This window comes from Kwoniella bestiolae, chromosome 6 (genome assembly GCF_000512585.2).
Source record: "Kwoniella bestiolae CBS 10118 chromosome 6, complete sequence".
Lineage (NCBI taxonomy): Eukaryota > Fungi > Basidiomycota > Tremellomycetes > Tremellales > Cryptococcaceae > Kwoniella > Kwoniella bestiolae.
In genome coordinates this window covers 1,728,327-1,748,525 of record NC_089246.1, presented here as the reverse complement: position 1 = coordinate 1,748,525, position 20,199 = coordinate 1,728,327, and the positions used below count along the sequence as shown (strand labels likewise).

Genomic DNA, 20,199 nt, shown 5'->3' with positions numbered 1-20,199 from the left:
AGATCTAACCGAAGCGGTAGCGGTATTAACACAGGTGGAATGTGGGGTCTCCATCAGACAATTCCTCAAAACCCGATAATTACCGAATGTGGCATCATTGCTCATCACTGTTGACAAGTTGAGGTATAAGCCGGTCATGTTCATGATGTTCGCGTAGATCACTCACATTATATTGTTGATTCTGCTTTGTTCCATCATTCATCAACCTCATTCATTCGTACACCTCTCAAACCTGATAATAGGACATACAAGAACCAAGATGCCCCCTCTCAGATCGAAGAAATCGAAACAGAGTCGTGTAAGTACGCCCATACCCCATCTTCCTTCCTCATCCTCCGCATTGCTCTTCACCTGAGAAATGCAAACGAAGTGCTGACTGAATCCTTTCGTCGTAGTTCCCAGTCGTAAGCTTCGACTATAGTTCTACCATATGGAATCAGCTTACTAATCCTGAGCATACATTTAGGCCCGTATAAAACGTATAATGCAATTAGATGAGGAAGTGGGTAAACTCGCTTCAGCGACGCCAGTGATGATTTGTGAGTGGGCGAGTGTATCCCATCATCAAGGAGGAGTACTATAACTGGTCAGCTGTAGATGGAGCGTGAGCCACCGGAAGTAACTGATCTCTGATCTGTCCATTACTCCACGGTGCAGCCAAATCACTCGAATGCTTCATGCAGCAGCTCATCGACGAGACTTGTAAAGAGACTAGATCGAGGGGGTCCAAGAAGATGACGGCTTATCATTTGTGAGTGGCAGTGGTCTTCTTAGCATATCCGATATAAGATGAAGCAGATACTTCCCCCGTTTAATCTTCCTTTTTCCCCTGGCTTCCTTCTTTTCTCTGTATCTCTTACATCGGAAAAGCAGAAGCCGAATGAATAGTCGCTAACGCCATAGATCCGCTGCAGAAAACACATGATAAACTCCAACCCAACATTCGACTTCCTCCGTGACCTGGTCGAAACAATCCCCGACCCAGTCATCGCGGAGCCCAAAGCGGGTCCCTCGAAACAACGTAAAGTCTCTGCTTCCAATCCAAATGATCCAGCAGGAGGAGCAAGCGGAGTCAAAAAACGAAGTAAGAAAGATCAACAGCAGCATCAACATGGGTATGGACAACAGGAAGCATTGAGTGCTCCCGCGCCGAACCCTAATAGTTTGCCTAATATTGGGACTTGGAAGAGGGATTTCGAGGGCGGAGGAGGGTCGGGGGAGGGTGGGAGAGGGATATTTGATGATTATGAGGAGGATGAGGATGATTATTAGTGGGGAGGATGAGAGATCAGTGGGGAATGAGTTAGAAGTAGTTCAGAACGTGGAAGAAAGGAGTAAAGGAGCGGGAGTTTATCGTTCAAGAAGAGTGAAGAGTCAAGGGAACATCAAGAAAATAGAAGCTGAATGATTTGTACATTATTACGATGACGACAACATCTCATGTATGACCATGTATATTATATATATGTCAATTCCGTATGCTCGTACTATATCTCGTCAAAGCAAGTCTGGCACCGTATCCAGTGACTACGAGGTAGGGGTAATTGCTCACTTGATGGCGAACTACCCTTGTGAATGTATCGGTAGAAGGGTTGTTGATTGATCAAGCAGATCAGGAATATAATATACTATACATACACGTTGATCATTTATATCTTCTGATCAGGTAAACTACCAGGTCCCTCTAACGATTTCAATCTCTCCTCCCCTGCAACAGATATCAACTGGGCTAAGATCTTATCGCCATCTAGATGTGATAACGGGAGTGTCTGGGAGGGTGTACCGTCTATTAAAGCATGCTCAGATGTCAGCGTATGAATGTCCTTCTTTGTCCATCCGGTCAAATGGCCTCTCCATATATGATCTATTGGTATTCTATCTCCATCCTAGAGATATTGATTCTCCCGATCTCCCTAGACTTGAACTCCCGAATAATTCCATATTTTTCAATAGAGAAAGATATGACCCACCAAAATCGACCCTCATCTCAGGCTTGGGCATCACCCCACCCTCCCATACCGCCCCTTTATCCGGTGAATTTGGATTCCTATGTTTGGCTCGTGGGTCGGGTATACGGTGGACGTTTATGGACAGTTGTGGGTTGGAGTATGATAGGCGGGGGAGGTGGGTTCGGATGAATTGTCTGGTTTATGAACTCGAATAATCAGCATTGAGTAACGGCATGTAACATAGATGGATAGGATGTTGGTGGTTCGTGAGAAAGACAGGCGATCATACCATCTTCTCATGATGATGGGTGTGTTCGTTGGGATGATACCTTATCCTCCATGGTCTTACGATGAAGAGCGCAGAGGATTCTCTTGTTAATTCAAGAGATATTACTCACCTAGGCCCAGCCTCTGAATTCTTAGCTACGAACCTCAATGTCACACTCTTAACGTCATTCGATAGTACCAGGTTATCCGTGCCATGTCGAAGTGTTTGGACAGCTTCTCTGAGAGGTAAGCGACGTAGTGAGGTTGATGCGGCGGATGACATGGTGATGAATCGCTCGGTTCGTATCGCTGCTGTGTCTGAGTATCGAGGTCTTGGGTTGTTCGTACGAGCAAGAGATAAGACTAATGGTTCGTATGCTGATAATCCGATGAAATCTCGAAATTATCTTTTAGCTCAGCTGATGCATACATCTCTACGACCCAAGGAGGATGGATGGGTGATAGATATACTCCCGTTGAGGGCATGATGTGGCATTGAAAAACGGTTGGTGATACCGCAGTGACTGTATGTATGTGCACCCGTGGTGTAACAACGTGTCAAGAGTTAACAGTGAAGAAACTCAATGATAGTTTACCCTGAATCCCACCGTAAATAGCAGTAACAGCAGTAGTAGTAGTAACGCGTTACTCGCTTCCCCCTGTTCGTGTGGTGGTGTCTGTCCTTTTCAAAAATAAAATCATCACATCCTCATCCTCCTTATCTACTATCATTTATCTATTTATCTATTTGGTAATCACCCCCCCCCATCCAAATAGCATAACACAGCACCTCACCTCACCAGCTCGAGTTGCCTTGCTACTCCACTGACCAACACCCACCACCCACTCTCCTTTCTCAGCTCCGTCGTCCCACTGCCTACATCCCACACATACACGTCAAGCTAGAACAGATATCTCATCAAAATGAGTCAAAATAAAGATGTCGAAGCTTCCATTCCTCTCACTGTGAGTTTAAGCCCAATCTCATGCTACCTCTCCCTCCCCTTCACGAAGAGCTGCACTGCTCAGATCTCAGTACCACGATGGAGGTGGATCCCTTCACTATCATCTTGTGGGGATGAGGAACTTACGCTAACGATCCAATCCTAACTACACAGTCAATGCCCAGAGCATCAGACGTAGAGAGGGATCTAACCCATGGTGAACACGTCGAAGTGAAGTGAGTATATCTATCTACTCTGATACCGTAGCCCGCAGTAGAGTCAAGGCTGATCACATGTACCATACGTAGGATCTCTGAACCTAGAGCACCTTCAAACCAAGCTAAGAAGATCACCATCCCGGCTATCATCAGTGGGTCCAATCTTACTCCTATACCTGGAAGAGTGGTATGCTGATATGAGTTATTATCGTAGTCATCCCTATCTGGATGGCATGCTCCATTTCTGTCATCTTGTACAACAGTGAGCTCATCCATCCGCGAAATCTGGGTGTGAATAGGGAACGACCTGATCATGCGGAAACTCTACAGAATACATCTTCGACAGATTCGATGGTCTCAACTTCCCTTACCCCGTGTTCTTGACTACTTGGCACTTGATCTTCTCTGTGAGTCTTCACTTAACAGTAGATTTGGAGCCGAGGTGGACTTCACGAGAAGACTCTCTACACCTCGATCATGCAAGAGCTTCAGCCGTACTTTTCACTACAAGACAGTCTTGAGCTAATGATGCTTATGGACCACTAGGCCATCTCTACCAGAATCTTACAACGAACTACCACTTTAGTAGACGGTGCCAAGGATATCGACATGACCGTTAGTTTGTCCTTCCTCCGTTTCGAAGCAGAATGAAGCTAATGGTTCTGATTTTATACCTAGCGAGACAGATGGGTCAGATCCATCCTTCCCATTGGAGCTTTGTTCTCTGGAAGTTTGATCTTGTCAAACTACGCTTATCTCTCTTTGAGTGTGTCGTTCATTCAAATGTTAAAGGTTAGTTGGGTACTCCTTTGCATCCCTCGTGAAGTGCAATTCAGCTGATATCGACATGTCTGTCGTAACAGGCCTTCGTCCCTGTTGCCATCTTGCTCATCTCGTTCGCTTTCAAGATCCAAGAACCTAACAAGAGATTGATGGCTATTGTTCTTGTGAGTCCCACTTCCTCTGTATACCTGACAGCGGTGCTCACTGTCGGTCGGTCGACACTATCAGATGATTTCAACTGGATGTGCTCTCGGTACGTTCCCTCCACTCTCATCACTGACGCCTTACATCGTAACGAGGAAAACGGTTAGCTGATATCTCCTATCGTTCTCAGCCGCATACGGAGAAGTCCACTTCGAGATGTTCGGCTTCATCTGCCAATGTGCCGCCATCGCCTTTGAAGCCTCCCGACTCGTCATGATTCAAATCCTCCTACACGGTATGAAGATGGACCCAATCGTTTCATTGCATTACTACGCCCCAGTATGCGCAGTCATCAACGCGGTCTTGATCCCCTTCTTTGAAGGGTTGGAACCTTTCTATGCGCTTCACAGGGTTGGACTTTTGGTGCTTTTCACTAACGCTGGTGTGGCTTTTGCTCTTAACGTGGGTTTGGGTTTGGCTCTTCCCTCTTTCAGTCATCGGTGCCTAATGTGAATGTCAGGGTAGGAGAGAGATGCTAATTCTGGATTGGAATAGGTCGCCGCTGTGTTCCTCATCTCCGTTGGATCAGGTCTTATCCTTACTCTCGCTGGTGTACTCAAGGATATTGTGAGTGTGAATGTTCCGTATTATACCATCTTCTCCCTGATCATCCTGATATAACTTTCAACCCACTTGCCTTATGCTAAATGAGAATGTCTTCGCAGCTCCTCATTACCGGTTCAGTCATTGCTTTCGGTTCTCCCATCGCTGCTATCCAGGTATTCGGTTATTCGTGAGTATAACCTGCGCTTGAATGAAAATTGTGAGCTGACGAAATGATGGTTCCCAGTATCTCCCTTGGTGGTTTGATCATCTTTAAAACTACCGGTGGTAAATAAGCGAGAGGTCGTGTCGGTGAGATCGAACGAGAGAAGGGAGAGCGGGAATCTAGAAGATAGGTGAAACGGGGAGTCGAGAAACGGGAGAGGACTTTGGAATTAGACAATGAGGATGGGAATGGATAGAGATGAGAGCCCTGACGTGGGGATGAGCTGACGAGTGAAGACGATAGATGGAAATTATCATTTTTTGGATCATTAAAACATATGCTTTATACTTTTGCTCGAATCTGATACCTTTCTTGAGTATTAGACATCTCATATATCTCGAAGAATCAAAATATACACACAATCGAAATACATTATGAATTTATAGAGTACTGCGAAGTCGCTGATGATCAGGCGGGCTATTTGCAGTTTATGATACTAACACGACCGAGGTCTAACGAGGGGTGAGTTGATGGAAATAATATGATTCTAAGAAGAAACGACTAAAATCAATCTGCTATCTAGTGTTCTGTAATTATGGCTGACGACAACCTTCACAAACAAAGTACCACAGGATTACTGACGAACAGTATCTACAGTATAGACATTGCAAAAGCATGACCGGCATAAATACCAATCCAGAAAACCTACTTCCTCAACCCACTACTCCCCAAACCCAGCGCACTCCGTCTCCCGCCTTTCTTAGACCTAATCGACTCAGTCTCCCATATAATCCGTCGCTCAACTACTTCCCTCCCTTCAGCCCATTTCATGTCTTCCATAATTACGTTATCCACTTTACCCCTCCGGTCCGATGTGAAGAGGGAGTTGCACTTGATGCATGTGATGGTTAGGAGGAGGGATGTGCCGAAGATTACGAAGAAGATCAACACTGCGATTCAGTTGAACAAGGTTTTGGTCACTTCGGCTCGATGTATTTATGATTGGACGCTAGGAAGGGGGAGGGAGAGAGATTGAGATGGACCGTACGGCCTCAATGATGTACACTTCACGACACAATGGGTTGAGAGATGGAGGCACGGTAGATCAGATCCGGATCCGGAGAGGAGAAGACACTGACTACTATCTAGGACCTGTTGGTTTTCTAGGAATAGGTATCCCCTACTTCCCCCATGAGAGCGGATGGGTTCGGGGGTGTCTACCGGGAAATTGGGTGGAAAGGAGTTGACATCTGATGAGGTTCGTGAATCATTAGCCATTTTTTCTTTCTTTGAATTGAGTCGGGTTGCATCACAATCAGCTCTCCAGGCTTGTTCCACCCCCACATGGATATAAATCCAAGAGTCGTCTCAAGGGAGAATCAGACACCTGAAGAAGGAAAGAAACAAAAACATAGCACGGGCATAAGTACTCACAGATAGTAGATTGAGCAGAAAACGAGGACGAGCTACCTCCTGCCTGAGCTGCAGGGGTGATACCCACTATGTCCTTCAAAGTACTCTGCCGCTCCGTATTTATAGATGTCCTCAGACCTTGAGAGGTGGTCCCTTCGGCCACCGCCACTAAACCTGTCCTGGTCGTCTGCCTACCTCCATCTTCTCCTTCTCTCTCCCTCGTACTGGTACCCGTACGCGTCGTTACCTCTCTCGTGGGCTGTATGGGAACTACCTCCTGCCTTATGTCGATTCGCTTACTTCGGCCCATTCGTATTCGGTTCCGAGGGGTTGAGCCCGATCTCGGTACGAGTGGAATGATCATTTTACTTTCTTGATGCGTGTCTCTCCAGGACGAGCACGGACCAGACGATCAATCGAAAAGGGAATGCTTCAATGCCAAGCAAGCATACGATACAACGGTTGGAAGATCACGTACAAGTCAATAGGATCGTCATATACAGTGTCTGTGTCCTTGTCGTCGTTTCCCCTCAAGAGATATAGCGTGTTGAGTCAGGATGTTTGGAGATTACGGATGTAACTTACGTCTATCCATCGTCACGCGGACACGCATCTTGCCTGCTCACCCCTTTGTTCCCTTTTCTCAGGATGACATGGACAAAGGATCTCCTTCACACCACTTACAACGCCGCATGCCGATTGAGGGGGAACACCATGGCTCTCGTAGATCAGTGCCACATTTACAGCACCACTAGACTAAGATCGTTGGTTAGATAACAGATTGCAATCTGTGCTCGCACCCGGATTAGATTATCCTGTTGATAAGAGACGAGGGTTCTGCATTGCTAATGACGATGAAATATGCATATCCAATTCTTTACTCACTACATCAATTCGATTCTTACAAAAGCATCCAAAAAAGAAAAGAAAATGCGCGATGAGATGACTGGTGGCCAAAATGGAGCAATAAATGGAAGTATAACGGGATGATCGGATCCGGATGAATATGAATTACAAAGTCGGATGAATATGAATCACAATCGGATGAATATAGAGAATCAGAAGAGTATAACTATGTACTTTTGTTTTTTATGGCTCGATCAAGAAATCACCCCAAACAATACAGTAACAGTACATGAAAAGTGAATGAACAAAAAAAAATGCGATATGAAGTATGAAGTATGATTGGTGAGTTACGAAAAACGTCTTTACAACATTCTGAGCGATCTCCCACTGCACTGATACAGGTGAGCGATTGTTGAGTGACACTAAAGAAGTGTGTGTACAAGTGTTGGATGTAGTACGATGGCGATAGGGACTTGTAAGGTAAGATTCGATATGGACTGAAGTGCTGTCAATCTTTATGTCAAGATCAAAGCGGGTTGACCAAACAGCGTCATCAAGAATGCCATTCTACATAAACCATCAAAACATCAGCTAATCAATCTCTTCATGTATTGAGAGAGAAATGACGCTTACCCCTCTTTCCCGCCCCTTCGCTCGATCTCCCGCCCAACAACCACATCGGCACTTTCCTCCTCCTCATTCTCGCTCTCATCGTCGCTCGTGGAGATACTAGATCGACTATAACCTTCTTTCAACTTTACGTCGAACTCTTCATCCTCTTCGTCCGACTCGACAACCGCCTTCTCGTGTCTCGACGGAGAGTGATGTCTGTGAGTATGTGTGTTGGGCGTAGAATGGGTATGGACCAGACTTGCCCTTCTTACTGAGGGTTTGAGCTCCAATGGCGCGGAAATGGGGGAGGTGATGGATGGTGTGAGCCTGATACAACCCCATCCGTGGTGGTGGGAAGAACGGTGTTGGTGGTTCGGTTGGACGCATGATCTGGCCAATAATCGGTACGTGGCTGGGGTGTTGTGGGCGTTGAGTAGGTGACTTAGGAGAGAATGAGTGTGGGAGAGGGTGGTATCTCGGAGGGCGTGGAGGGTTGATAGGTCTGAGCACACAATCAGCATCTGTCTGTGCGATTTATGATACCCTGCTGGGGAGTGAGAGAAAAGAAGGAGGGATTGATGAGGTGCGCTCGCTCACCTTGGAAACAACCAGGACTCCACACAGGAATATCCACAATCAACTCTGCCCTCTCGACCTCCCAACTGCCCACCATCCCCATAGCCACGCTCTTATTCCTCTTGGGGACGTTCAACCTATTCGTCACCCCCATTCTGTTCTCTTCAGCCGACGAAGACAAATTGACATTCTCTACCATCTCGATCAACTCTGTCTTCCTCTTTTCGTTCTCCCGTTGAGATACCATCGACGCGACTAGTTCGGCGAATCGCTTGGTATCTCCATCGACAGGTTTGGGGTTCTTCGGAGCAGCATTGTAAGGTCGTGCTTGCGGTCCTCGAACATATGAGCGGGTGGGCAACGAGGTCGATGAGATGCCGCTGCCTGAGGTAGGGAGGGGAGAGGGGATTTGTTGGGGTGCAGAGTTAGAGGAAGTGGGTTTGACCATTGTTGAGGGTACTGGTCTGAGTTTGGGCGAGGAGGATGGTGAAGGTGTATGAGCGATGGATCGACAGGAGGGTGTGAGGATGGGTGAAGATGTCATGATCATTTCGTTGGGTTGTGTGTGTATGTGTGTGTTGGTAAGAATGAAGAGATGGTCTTCTGCTGTATACGTGATTGAAATGGAAGATTGGGATAGACGTCACTGAGTCTAATGGGATATACGTAAATCAAAATATACGATCCAAGTTGGTGTCTTCTTTCTGATTTGGATGGAATATGTATGATGATGCTCCAACGTAATGAGGTTGAATACGATGTAAGATTGACAAAGGTTTCGCAGTGTGAGATGTGTGTTTCTTTTTGAGAAGGCCAATAGTCACAAGACCAGTTCTAGTAGGATATGATGATGGGCGAGATAACCGGTACAAGGTACATTTGCTTCCTTTGATAATTGATGTTTGTCGATTGATATGATCTGATCTATTGATTGTCGTGTGAGGGGATGTTACACTGTGGGTTATCTATCTGTAAGAAAGGTGAAGAAGTGCATCAGCAAAGTGTTGTTTATATACATATACAATTATAGGCAATATGTAAAAGTCGTGGGCAGATGATGGATCGGGCGTTTATACCACAACAGCGACATGATGATCAAAAGTCAAAAGTCTAGATCCAGCACGCACGCTCGCTCGGATCAAAGCTCAAATCAACACAGCCAAGCTAAGGCTAGCGTGATGTGAGATATTTGTTCCGATGCATGTAAACCAGAGAAGATCGTGTAGACTCAACTCACCTGTTGATCGAGCTAGCAGGATATGATAACGTTATTGCAGTTCAGTTTGATCACGATTTGTCGATGCACGTCGAAAGCTGTTTCTTCTGTATATGTATGTATGATGTCGAGCGTAGATGGATGTATGAATGTTATCGACCTTTGTTCGCTGCTGTGCACTAGGTTATCTATGTATAACCCCGTTGTGGATGGTCTTTCGTGAAAAGTCGGAATCCGGTGGGATGGATGGTGGTCCGGTGGAATGCGGGGGAGGAGTAAAGTGGAAAGTGGAGATACAGTGGGGTTGTTGTGGGTTGGTTGTGTAGTGTAAGATTGGGGGATGCGATGTATTCCGATGTGAACGAAGAACTCAAAGGAAGGATCCGTATCGACAGAGTTGTAAATACGTAAATACAAAGACAGATGCAGATGAATGAAAGAATGGATGGATGGAACAGCACAGCACAGCAACCATCAAACATCCATTCATCGACGAGATCCAGACTTTTTTTCAACAGCTAGTAGTGTTGTAGTCCGCTTGCACTCACCTGCACCTTACGGTAGGTTTATTTACTTGATCCGTTCTGTATGGTAGTGCGCATCGTCATAGAAGCTACTTCTCAAAGGGTATCACGGCCCGCACTCACCGGTCGATCAACCACCGCGCCTCCTATGTAACCATTCAGAGTGTGTCCCGGTTCTTACCGCCAACCAACCCTCGTCCAGCCAATGAAAACTCTTAAACCCTGAAAATATACCAATCGGTGGGTGATTACTCCGACGATATTTACAAAGACGGAGTTCCGTTTGATCCGAGGTATGGCAAATCCGATGATACGTTGAAAGTGTGATTGAGGAGCTCAAAAGTAAATGTATCAACGTTCATGCGAGGTCGAGATGCATAGCTGGATTCTACGTTATATATACAAAGAGAGAGGATGTGTGTGTAGTTGCTCTTCCGTTCGCTCAATGTCAGCTCTACCCAGATTCTAACGCCCAAGTATCGCGTTAATGCTTGGGAGGAGTTCAATTGCGACTTGTATTTGTTGACTGGGCCGCACTACCACCGACGAATGGCGATATCAACTACCACATGTGCTACGTCCAGTACACAGATGAAGGTATATTCCTCTATCCTCAACTCTCCTTTCATCCCCTCTCCTTCCTTTGACTTATACCCAATCGTATGGAAAAGCTCTAACGCGTAACTGGTCAGACGATCCTTTACCCGCTATCCTGGTTTGGTATGTGTGGCAGGTTTCGAAACAGCGTCATGCAAGGTGCATGCAAGGTGGTTTGCGTGTAAAGCCTAGTGAGAAGTACCACTTATAACACTGAACATCTTCGCTCTCGAGGATTTCAGTCGTCATCCTAACCTCTCGTCTCCGAAAAAAGCTTATAGCTAACCCGACAAGATAAGTACCTAACAAATCGTATAATTTGACAAAAAGTAAAATAAGCTATATCCGTACTCTAACAATCCACCATTCCCTACAACTAAACCTTGTGATCCCTCCAGAGGTCATCCCGTCCACTCAGTTCCACTTCCACGCAAAGCAAAACCATCTGTCAACCAAAAACAACGTTAATTGACCTCAACACATGCAATAATCCCTTCACCTATACCATTACCTAAACACCCACAACCACAGCCAAAATGGAACAACGGCAAAACTTTGAAGAGATCGAACTTGGTGACCCCGCTCCTCGCGGTCGATCTCGTCCTGGTACGGCGGACGAGAGATCGCCCAACAGACCATCAGATTACTTCAACTATCATCCTCCCGTATTGACTCTGGTACTATCATTCGTGGTATGGTTGATGTTGCTGTTGGTGTGTTTCGTAGCTCCCAGTGGGGGGTTGACGGCGATTTTCACATCTGGGGGCGATTATATTGGAGTGCTGAGTGAGTTGATCAGATCGATATCTTTCTCATTCTCATTCATGCTCGTACGACATATCGGATGTCAATGAGGCTTAGGCTGATTGTTGGGGGTTTATAGGGAAATGTACGGCGTCGAGCTGCGATGCGTGGATGGCTACTGGTGAGTATCCCTCATTTCACTCAAAAATAGCCTCATACCAGTACACCGCTACATGACAAAGCCCACGAGTTGTTTACCTGGTCCAACGTTGTACTGTATATAGCCCAATCATCTTCCTCCTCGTCCTCATCCTCACACTCAGACACCTCATCCTCGTCCTCCCCCGCATCCCTCATCTCCTCCCAAGAAAAACGAGCCCCCTCTTCCTCCTCTGCTGACGCTGGGGGGGCATCAACATCCGACCTATCAAACTTCTACCTCACCACCGGTCTAGCAGCCCTAGCATCCTTCTGGCTCATGACCTACACTCTCCTGTTTATCATCGTCAGATACTTCTCCAGCCACCTTCCATCAAACCCTAACGATCGGGATCAGAAGCCCGATACGAAGGATGATGGTGGTAGAACGCGGAGGTTCTGGAGATCTATCAAGAACCCTTTTAAGAGATTCGCATTTCGGACTAGTAGGATTTTTTTGTTCTTTCTGAGTTGGACGATGCTTGGGGTGGCGCTCGATGCTACTATTAAGGTTTTTAGTATCACGGGGGGAAGTGGGTTTGGTACGGGTGTCATTCGTGAGTTTGCTTCCCTCGTCAATGGGCTGTACCACTCCACTCCTCTCCTCCTTTTCTCCTGGTGAGGGATGGGATGAAAGACTTTCATAAATTTGCTATGTACCTGAATTCCTTGTGCGCAGATGCTGATCACTCTCTCAAACACAGTACTCCACCTATCCTACATCTTCCTATTCTTCCTGACCTACATTGAACTCTCGCGAGGTTCCATCCGCCGTAAATCCGATTTGAGCATATGGGGGTGCAAGTGCCTGCAGTTCTGTCCATCTTACAATAGGAGAGCAAGGAGGAAATGGGAGGATTACGATGCTGCGCGAGGAGGGGAAGGGGCATCGGAAAAAGCACATAAGAAAAAGAAGGACAAGAAGAATAAGAAGAGGGAAGGGGATGAGTACGATGATGCTTAACATTGGTAGATAGCTCTATATGAATATGCATCGTGTATATCAGTTACAGTAACAGTAATTCTAATCTACCCGTGTGCCACTGATCGATCGTCATCTTTTTCGGCTATGTGTGAGACTGGGTTATTTTCATTTTTACCCTGAATGGTAACCACATACAACATGGGAAACACATGTAATTGAGTGCAGGTTACTACGCAAATAGACATGAGAGTGAGGCTGGGCAACAGCGTAACTAACAACAACAATCGATTTTGATATCATATCTTCACATTCTCATAACCACTTATATCTTGCAGACTGTATACAAGTATACTAAACTATCTACTTTCCATATCTTACAACAAATACAGTCAATCAATATGTCTGCTAAGGATGTGAGTGTGACCTCGTTCCTTCCCATCCTTTCCTTCTCTTGGCGCCGATCATCAGAAAGCTATCCACAAAATACTGAATACTGATATTTCATATCGATTAATCATAGTACTACGGAAACCAGTATGTCCCTTCCCATCTCATCATCCACATTCACCATCACCTTCATGGCACATCGAAAGGAAGGAACAGAATCCCTCCTTTTTCCTCATGACTCAAGCTGACATGAACTCAGACAACAACAATACGGTCAACCCCAGTACGGAGGGGGATACCCGCAGCAAGGCGGTTATGGAGGACCCCAGGGTGGATACGGACAACAACAAGGTGGGGGATATTACCCACCACCTCCTCAGGTGAGTTTATCAGTCCAAACTATCCTCGTTTACATCGAGTGCGTGAGACAGAAGGTACTAATCTTGCCTGTCTTGCGTTAATGTAGCAATCCTACCAACAACCTGGTCGTGCGTTCTTCCCATCACATCTTCACCATGCTCCATCATCACCTCCATCATTGTTATCGTGCTGATCTGACCTGATCTGATCGTTCTTCTCCCGGTCGCACCGACACTATAAATAGAATAGTAAGTTTTCCTCATCAACCCACCCAATCCGATATACCAATACCCAACCGTATACTCACCTCACACTCGTGTTCGCAGCTACCCTCAACCAGGACCTCAACCAGTCTACGTCCAACAACAACCCCAAAAGTCCGGTGGTGGAGCAGGTACAGGCTGTTGTGCATGGTGAGTTCTTGCTTTCTTTCAAATAGAAACAAACGGTACTAAGTCCGAGTTGGCTGACGAATTGAATTGAATTTGTAAATGATCAGTCTCGCCGGTGGTATGTCCTCTTCCCTCATTCATGTCTGAGATCAGAAATATGCTAACCCACATAACCTCACCACATAGCCCTCTGTTGTTGTTGTGCCGAGGAGATGTGCTGCGACATGTTATTCTAATTTTCCAGCTCCATCTCATATCTTATCTAAATCAGTATAATACCGTTCAACTCGTATGACCATCGTTCCTTCTTACTCGTACGCATCAAGCAAGGATATTCTCATCTTTTCTGTATATACGATGTCTACCTGCCTCCACGATGTATTCGATCGAAAGATCATTTTTGACTTGATCGTTCCCATCTGTGGGGTTCTACGTACTGTATAGATCGCAAATGATACACTTATTACCTTAACATCATAATTGGACATTTCAAGCTGCGTTCACGATTGATGGGCAACAAAAATTGTCATCTTCTGCCTTACTGTGCAACCACAAACCCCGCTAATCCATTAAGCATCCCCAATGCATTCTGCACTCTACATCCTGTCTCCACATCGCAAAAGCTACAATACCTTTCCATCCCTATTTCCCCTCCCACTCTCAATTCCCTCCTCCGGCAGATCCAGGAGGCTGTCCCGGCCCACCGTGATTCCCGTTCGACGGCGGACCCTGTGCCTGTGGGGGAGCCTGGTTGACCTGCATAGGCGAGTGAGGGTGGAATTGAGATTGGTGTTGAGGGAATGGAGATAAGTTATGTTGGACTACTATATAATGTATACCATCATATCATCATGTCAGCTTGACTCTTTCGACGTAACATATAAAGCGAGTCAGGGATAGAGGACAAGAGGAGAAATGAACCCACGCTGAGGCGTTTGATGAGGTGTTGATACGCCAGGATGGGGATAATACCCCTGTGGTGGACCACCTGGACCTGGTCCGTGCCGTTGAGGAGTGTGGGGGTTGAATTGCATGTGTTGAGGAGGTATGAATTGAGGGTTTTCTGCGAATACGACAATCAGCTCAAAGCTCGTCGACATGATGAGTTCAGTCCTGTTACGATCGATCGGATGACCCGTTATGTTAAGCAGGACGTAGAAAAGACGAAAACTCACGAGGCATTCCAGATTGGAAGTACATTGGCATTCCATTAGGTTGAGGTCCGGGCCCCGGCCCAGCACCGGGTGGTATCATCTGATGATGGGGTTGTTGCTGCTGACCGGGGAGAGGTGCGAACTGTGGTCCACCAGGTGAGAACATCGGGCTGTTCATCTGTCCAGCGAATTGAGGTGGTATACCGGGCTACACCAAATTACACAATATCAGCTTGGTTCTGACCTTCTATATGTTGAGGGGAAGGCAGGGACCAAACTAACCTGATTAAACCTATATCCATATCCGGGATAAGGCTGCATACCCCCAACAATAGGAGGCGCAGGATGAGGTGAAGGTGATCCAGTCCCACCGGCACCACCATTCTCATCTTCAAATACCGATGATCCTGGACCGCCAACTCCGGCCATGTGCATTGGGAGAGGTCCCCCACCGGGTACACCACCAAACGAAGGGATTTGCGACTTCCTACTTGGATAAGGCCATTGTAGTCCAACGGAGGAAGCAGAAGGTACAGATCCGTTCCCATGTTTCCAGGGGTTGAAGTCATTTCTCACGTCCACTGCGACTTTTTCAGGTAGTTTATCTTTGAAGAATGGATTTTTCACTGTGGCCGGTGCTGGTGCTGGTGATGCTACAGAGGAAGCGGCCTATGAGAAGAAACAGTAAGCCTAGCAAACATAGATAGGATGTGTAAACTTACCGCGGGTACTTGACGAGGAGCAGTAGCGGGACTTCCAGAAGGTTGACCAGGTTTAAACACCGCTGCGCTAGGCTTGAATACGAAAGTATTGGCTTTAGGGTTGAGTTTAGCTTGGGAACCAGAGGCTAGACTCGCCATCGAGGGCGTGGGCGAAGTGGCTTGCACCGGTATGTTTTGACCAGCAGTCTCAGCGATGGGTACAGCGGGAGCAGGCGAACCATTCGCATTGGCGTTGGAAGTCGGGACAATGGATTTTCGTTTGGTAGGATTGAAAGGTGGTATTTCGGGTATTTTCATGAAAGGTTTTTTAGGTGGTAGAGCTTTTGGTTGTTCGGTTTTAGCAATTGCCATTGGAGCAGAAGTTTTGACAGGTGATTTGGCGTCAGTAGCAGCTTGAGTTTTACGATCTTCTCTTGCTTTTTCCAATTGCGTGGCCGCTTTGGCTTCTATATCCTTTTGTTTACTCTCATCTTTAGCTAAGATCGGTAAAATGTCTTTAGGCATAGGAAGGGGAACCTATACAATCATCAAATCCGTTGTCAGTCAAAGAACACCCTCACGACGATCAACTAGGAACACTGTTCTTACCTTGAAACTAGCATGGAACTTCTTCAAATCCGCGAGTTGTTTCTCCCTTTCAGACTTGATATGAGATTGTTTCTTAGCTTCAGCCCTCTCTCGTTCGGTACCAACGAATTGACGCCATTGGTCCACAACACCACCAAGTTGACCATCCTGCTGCACACTCAATCAGCATGACAACTGGTTGCATAAATGCACGACTCACTGGTTTTTGATCACTAGGAGCAGTGATAGTAGGAATAGCGGCAGCAGCAGCAGGCGCTTCAGCAGGTTTAGCAGGTGCAGGGACAGCGGTATCACCGCCAGACGTGACAGCGGAAGGATCTTCACTCGTACTTCGGGGGGGACCGGGGGGAGGAGCGATAGTCGAAGATTGAGCAGGAGCGGGCGAGACGGCCTTGGGAGCTGGAGGAGCAGGCGAAGGAGCGGTACTTCCACTTGGTGCAGGGGGAGCAGAGACCCGTGGAGCAACACCAGCACCGCCTTGACCGAGAGCTCGACGAGCACCTGGAGGGACGTATGCACCGGGTGCACGAACGACGCCGGAATACCTGTTCAGTGGATAAGCTAGTTGCCCGATTATTGGTCTTCAACATAGCTCACTTTTCCTCTTCGTCCTTTGTAGCATCTTCACCAGCCTGACCTCTTTCTTCCTGGATATGAGTATTCTTTGAGACGGTCTATAGTCCTTTATCAGCTTTGCCTCCGCATATACTCAGGAGAAGAGACGAGCAAACTTACACCCATAATCTCACTAGCCAGTTTATCCGCCTCCTTCTCCCTCTTCTTGTAATCAGCGCCATTCTTATTCAGCTTGGTAGTATACAATTCCTCCTGGTAGTCTGTCTTTGCGCCGAACAACCTTTCGTTGGTCTCAAATTGATCCCATGGAACGCCGGTCACCAAAGTACCGAATGTATCTTGATCTTTCCCACCTCCACTGCCGTTCGTAGAAGGACCGTTTGGTGGAGGAGAAGCAGCGTCAGGTACCCATGGTTTCAGCTCCCTTTCTACTGGTCCAGAGGACTTTGAGATGTCCGTGTCGGTTTGGAAACCTATAGGCCGACCCATCATTAGCTTATCGGTAGGAAGATGAACGAATGTAAGATGAGGTATGAGAGATGAGAGTGTAGACATACCTTTACCAGATCTACCCTTCTCATCTTGTTGCTGTACGATTTTCTTCATATCGTTCATACTACCGTAACACTCCATTCATTAGTTCCTTCTCTCATCTTTCCCTCTGCTTCACTGACGGGACGTCACAAAGGAAGGGCTGTTCTTCCCCTTGCCTTTATATCCGTTCATCCGTCCGTCCAATGAGGAGGAGGAAGAGGATACTCACTGATCATTGATAGATTGTCTGGGACCAGTCGGAGGGGTGTTTGACATAGCTGGGGAAGCTCCTCTGGAGATTGATCCGGGAGGTGGACCACCTCTCCAAACACCTCGACTGATTCATCATTGACTGATCAGCACCAGAACCAACCCTATTTGAGCGGTGTGATGTAACTCTGATTTAGCTCACCCTCTAGAACTGTCCATCCCACCACCTCTTCCTCCTCTCATCCCACCACCTCCGCCACCCCTATTACCGCCTCTCCCTGTACCTGTGCTCATTCCAATTCGTCAATTGTCGTGATGACCGTTCCGCCAATTAAGGAAACGGGGGAAAGTTGTCCGGAGACTGTGGTATGTATCATGAAGCTGGTCAGCTCAAGATATACTGCTGATCGAGGAATGGATGCTTAATCTAGAAGGATGAGATACACGTGCTGAATGGCATGGGCATGTCTCACGACGAGAAGTCATGTTGATTGATGGGAATGACAATGACGGTTACAACTCACGCGTGAAGCTTAGCTTAGCTTTCAGCTCTTGGTCGAGGGAAGGAGGGTGAGTGCTTGTGACAAGCACCTTGTATCCCAGCTGTACACACTGGGATTTGTCAAGTGGTATACACTTTGGTATAAGTGTTATGAGAATGACAATTGATATATCAGAGAGGATCACCGGCTGTACTCATTTGCTCATTCACCATGCTCTCTCTCACTGTCACCACGCACTACTACCATATTGCCCCGCATACTAGCATATCATAACATTGAATCAGCACGCAACAGCAACAGCTTAGGAGTAATGCCACATCCCGGAAATATAGGTAAGACGCACCCTACTTCATATACCCACCGCATTGCATGGACCCCGGTAGGCCGGAGATTTGCCACGTGCTTGCACTCTCCCATCTAAGGTTACAGACGGAAAGATAAGATTAGCAAAGATGAGATGGCATCATTCAAGATCAAAATGGAACATCTCTGTGCAGCTGTGTATGATCATTCACAATGACAACTCAAGCAGCTAGAAAGAACCTAGAATACTTCACTATTCGCATCGCCAATCAAGATCAACAGATACAGCATGCTAAAGCAGGATATGATCATTGGAAGAAGGACAGCACTTTCGAGGTATGTTCCACTTCCCAGAACATTTTAATGTTATTGCACGCTGACAAAAAAGGATCAATAGCAATACTGGGATTTGTACCTCAAGGAACGAAGCGAAGGACCTTGGGGTACCAACAATAAATTACTGACATGGTAAGACCCCGTCTTCGGTAGTCGTTCGAGTGGAAATGCAGGTTGACGCTCCCATTGTGATAGGGTACTGGTGCGGAACGGAGACCCAGGAGGCGAGATATACGCGGGATGTGAAACGTAAGTATGGTGTGATCTCTCAAATAACGCTGAGCGAGGCTGATTGACTGACGGCTTGATGATCATAGCTACCTACGGAAAGGATTCATAAAACGTGAAGGCTCCCAATCGGTTGAGAATACCTATTTATACGGCATCGCGTCCGTAGTAACGCCAAAGCAGCATCTTCGTGAGCTACAAATTCTTTGATTCTGCATTAATTTGACAATGAAGGGGGGTAGGTCACCGTTAGACCCAGCTGGACTGACCGCTGCATTCGCCCAGGAAACGGATACGCAACTCGACTTCTGTCCTTATTGCACCATCAACTATCCTCCATCCCATCCCCTTACTCCTCCACTCTACCCAATTGTATCCCTTCCGACGTCCCACTGTCCAAAGCTATCGGATCGATCCTATGGTCAGATGTCGGCTCAACCTTCTACTCCAAGTGTACCTCCAGCCCAGAACGAAAAGGCTGGGTCGTCCGTGACTCACAAGTTACCGAGCTGGTCTGGAAGATCCTTCCCTCCAATTCGGAGAAGCTGGAAGATGGATGGGAATGGATTTACCCCAACGATCTAACTTCAATATCTACCAAGCTCTCTCAAGCTGTCAAAGAGGACCTGGCGAAGAGGGACACAACTAGTAGGTCGCTATTCGTACATGACCCTTCGTCGGAGGGAACGATTAGTTTCGTACCTACAAAGGGCACCTGGCAGAGACCACTCATCATCGATCCAGAACCAGTAGGAATCAAGTACACTCCTGCAGATGGAAACGAAACGATAGTCCTATTCTCTTTGCGGACTATCAACATAGGTGATAGATTGTTGATAACCTACATACACAATTTGTTGCCTGACCAACTACCAGCTTTGCTTAATGCTCTGGATATACTGGGGAACAAGGCGGGTCAGAAAGAAGGTTGGATATGGGATATGTCGAATTCCTCTGACTTGATTGAGGCTTGGGAAGGACTGAGGAATAGAAAAGCGAGGTATGGGAGAAGGCAGGAGATCGATGGACATTTGTTGGGTGTGGCTTGGTATGGCGATAGGGAGGATGAGGGGGAGCTGTTGGAAGGTCAAATGTGGACTTGGTGTTAGGCAGATCTCGAAAGAAATATCATCAAACTCAAAAGATAGGATAGTACAATCCAATTCAGAGGCAAACGATCA

At 46.8% G+C, this 20,199-nt stretch overlaps 9 protein-coding genes across 9 annotated transcripts; 5 read left to right on the top strand and 4 right to left on the bottom strand.

Annotated features, from left to right (window-relative positions):
* Window positions 1-484: 484 nt before the first annotated feature.
* I302_107846 (uncharacterized protein) lies at window positions 485-1,272 on the top strand (the record flags this gene model as incomplete). The annotated part of the gene is made up of 3 exons (XM_019193025.1): window positions 485-539; window positions 658-751; window positions 915-1,272. The coding sequence occupies 3 exons, from the start codon at window positions 485-487 to the stop codon at window positions 1,270-1,272; spliced, it is 507 nt and encodes a 168-aa protein (XP_019044502.1).
* Window positions 1,273-1,649: 377 nt separating this feature from the next.
* Window positions 1,650-2,499, bottom strand: I302_107845 (mitochondrial 54S ribosomal protein mL61; the record flags this gene model as incomplete). The annotated part of the gene is made up of 3 exons (XM_019193026.1): window positions 1,650-1,786; window positions 1,971-2,143; window positions 2,348-2,499. The coding sequence occupies 3 exons, from the start codon at window positions 2,497-2,499 to the stop codon at window positions 1,650-1,652; spliced, it is 462 nt and encodes a 153-aa protein (XP_019044503.1).
* Window positions 2,500-3,140: 641 nt separating this feature from the next.
* Window positions 3,141-5,204, top strand: I302_107844 (uncharacterized protein; the record flags this gene model as incomplete). The annotated part of the gene is made up of 13 exons (XM_019193027.1): window positions 3,141-3,182; window positions 3,335-3,396; window positions 3,469-3,530; window positions 3,593-3,640; window positions 3,709-3,785; window positions 3,925-3,993; window positions 4,057-4,170; window positions 4,242-4,325; window positions 4,390-4,414; window positions 4,496-4,767; window positions 4,861-4,932; window positions 5,031-5,098; window positions 5,156-5,204. 13 exons carry the CDS (start codon window positions 3,141-3,143, stop codon window positions 5,202-5,204), a joined length of 1,044 nt encoding a protein of 347 aa, XP_019044504.1.
* A 575-nt stretch (window positions 5,205-5,779) lies between these two features.
* On the bottom strand, window positions 5,780-6,851 carry I302_107843 (uncharacterized protein; the record flags this gene model as incomplete). Its single annotated transcript, XM_019193028.1, has 3 exons — window positions 5,780-6,024; window positions 6,214-6,324; window positions 6,509-6,851. The coding sequence occupies 3 exons, from the start codon at window positions 6,849-6,851 to the stop codon at window positions 5,780-5,782; spliced, it is 699 nt and encodes a 232-aa protein (XP_019044505.1).
* Window positions 6,852-7,848: 997 nt separating this feature from the next.
* I302_107842 (uncharacterized protein) lies at window positions 7,849-9,071 on the bottom strand (the record flags this gene model as incomplete). The annotated part of the gene is made up of 3 exons (XM_019193029.1): window positions 7,849-7,900; window positions 7,967-8,447; window positions 8,543-9,071. The coding sequence occupies 3 exons, from the start codon at window positions 9,069-9,071 to the stop codon at window positions 7,849-7,851; spliced, it is 1,062 nt and encodes a 353-aa protein (XP_019044506.1).
* Window positions 9,072-11,394: 2,323 nt separating this feature from the next.
* On the top strand, window positions 11,395-12,764 carry I302_107841 (uncharacterized protein; the record flags this gene model as incomplete). Its single annotated transcript, XM_019193030.1, has 4 exons — window positions 11,395-11,644; window positions 11,742-11,783; window positions 11,926-12,357; window positions 12,505-12,764. 4 exons carry the CDS (start codon window positions 11,395-11,397, stop codon window positions 12,762-12,764), a joined length of 984 nt encoding a protein of 327 aa, XP_019044507.1.
* Window positions 12,765-13,123: 359 nt separating this feature from the next.
* I302_107840 (uncharacterized protein) lies at window positions 13,124-14,100 on the top strand (the record flags this gene model as incomplete). Its single annotated transcript, XM_019193031.1, has 7 exons — window positions 13,124-13,138; window positions 13,246-13,259; window positions 13,372-13,492; window positions 13,579-13,658; window positions 13,799-13,885; window positions 13,972-13,982; window positions 14,051-14,100. The coding sequence occupies 7 exons, from the start codon at window positions 13,124-13,126 to the stop codon at window positions 14,098-14,100; spliced, it is 378 nt and encodes a 125-aa protein (XP_019044508.1).
* Window positions 14,101-14,524: 424 nt separating this feature from the next.
* Window positions 14,525-17,942, bottom strand: I302_107839 (uncharacterized protein; the record flags this gene model as incomplete). The annotated part of the gene is made up of 12 exons (XM_065870551.1): window positions 14,525-14,688; window positions 14,790-14,927; window positions 15,040-15,226; window positions 15,301-15,687; window positions 15,741-16,256; window positions 16,329-16,475; window positions 16,528-16,873; window positions 16,926-17,002; window positions 17,064-17,377; window positions 17,462-17,520; window positions 17,668-17,775; window positions 17,851-17,942. The coding sequence occupies 12 exons, from the start codon at window positions 17,940-17,942 to the stop codon at window positions 14,525-14,527; spliced, it is 2,535 nt and encodes an 844-aa protein (XP_065726623.1).
* A 725-nt stretch (window positions 17,943-18,667) lies between these two features.
* Window positions 18,668-20,127, top strand: I302_107838 (uncharacterized protein; the record flags this gene model as incomplete). The annotated part of the gene is made up of 5 exons (XM_019193033.1): window positions 18,668-18,790; window positions 18,852-18,922; window positions 18,986-19,039; window positions 19,108-19,208; window positions 19,304-20,127. 5 exons carry the CDS (start codon window positions 18,668-18,670, stop codon window positions 20,125-20,127), a joined length of 1,173 nt encoding a protein of 390 aa, XP_019044510.1.
* Window positions 20,128-20,199: the final 72 nt, after the last annotated feature.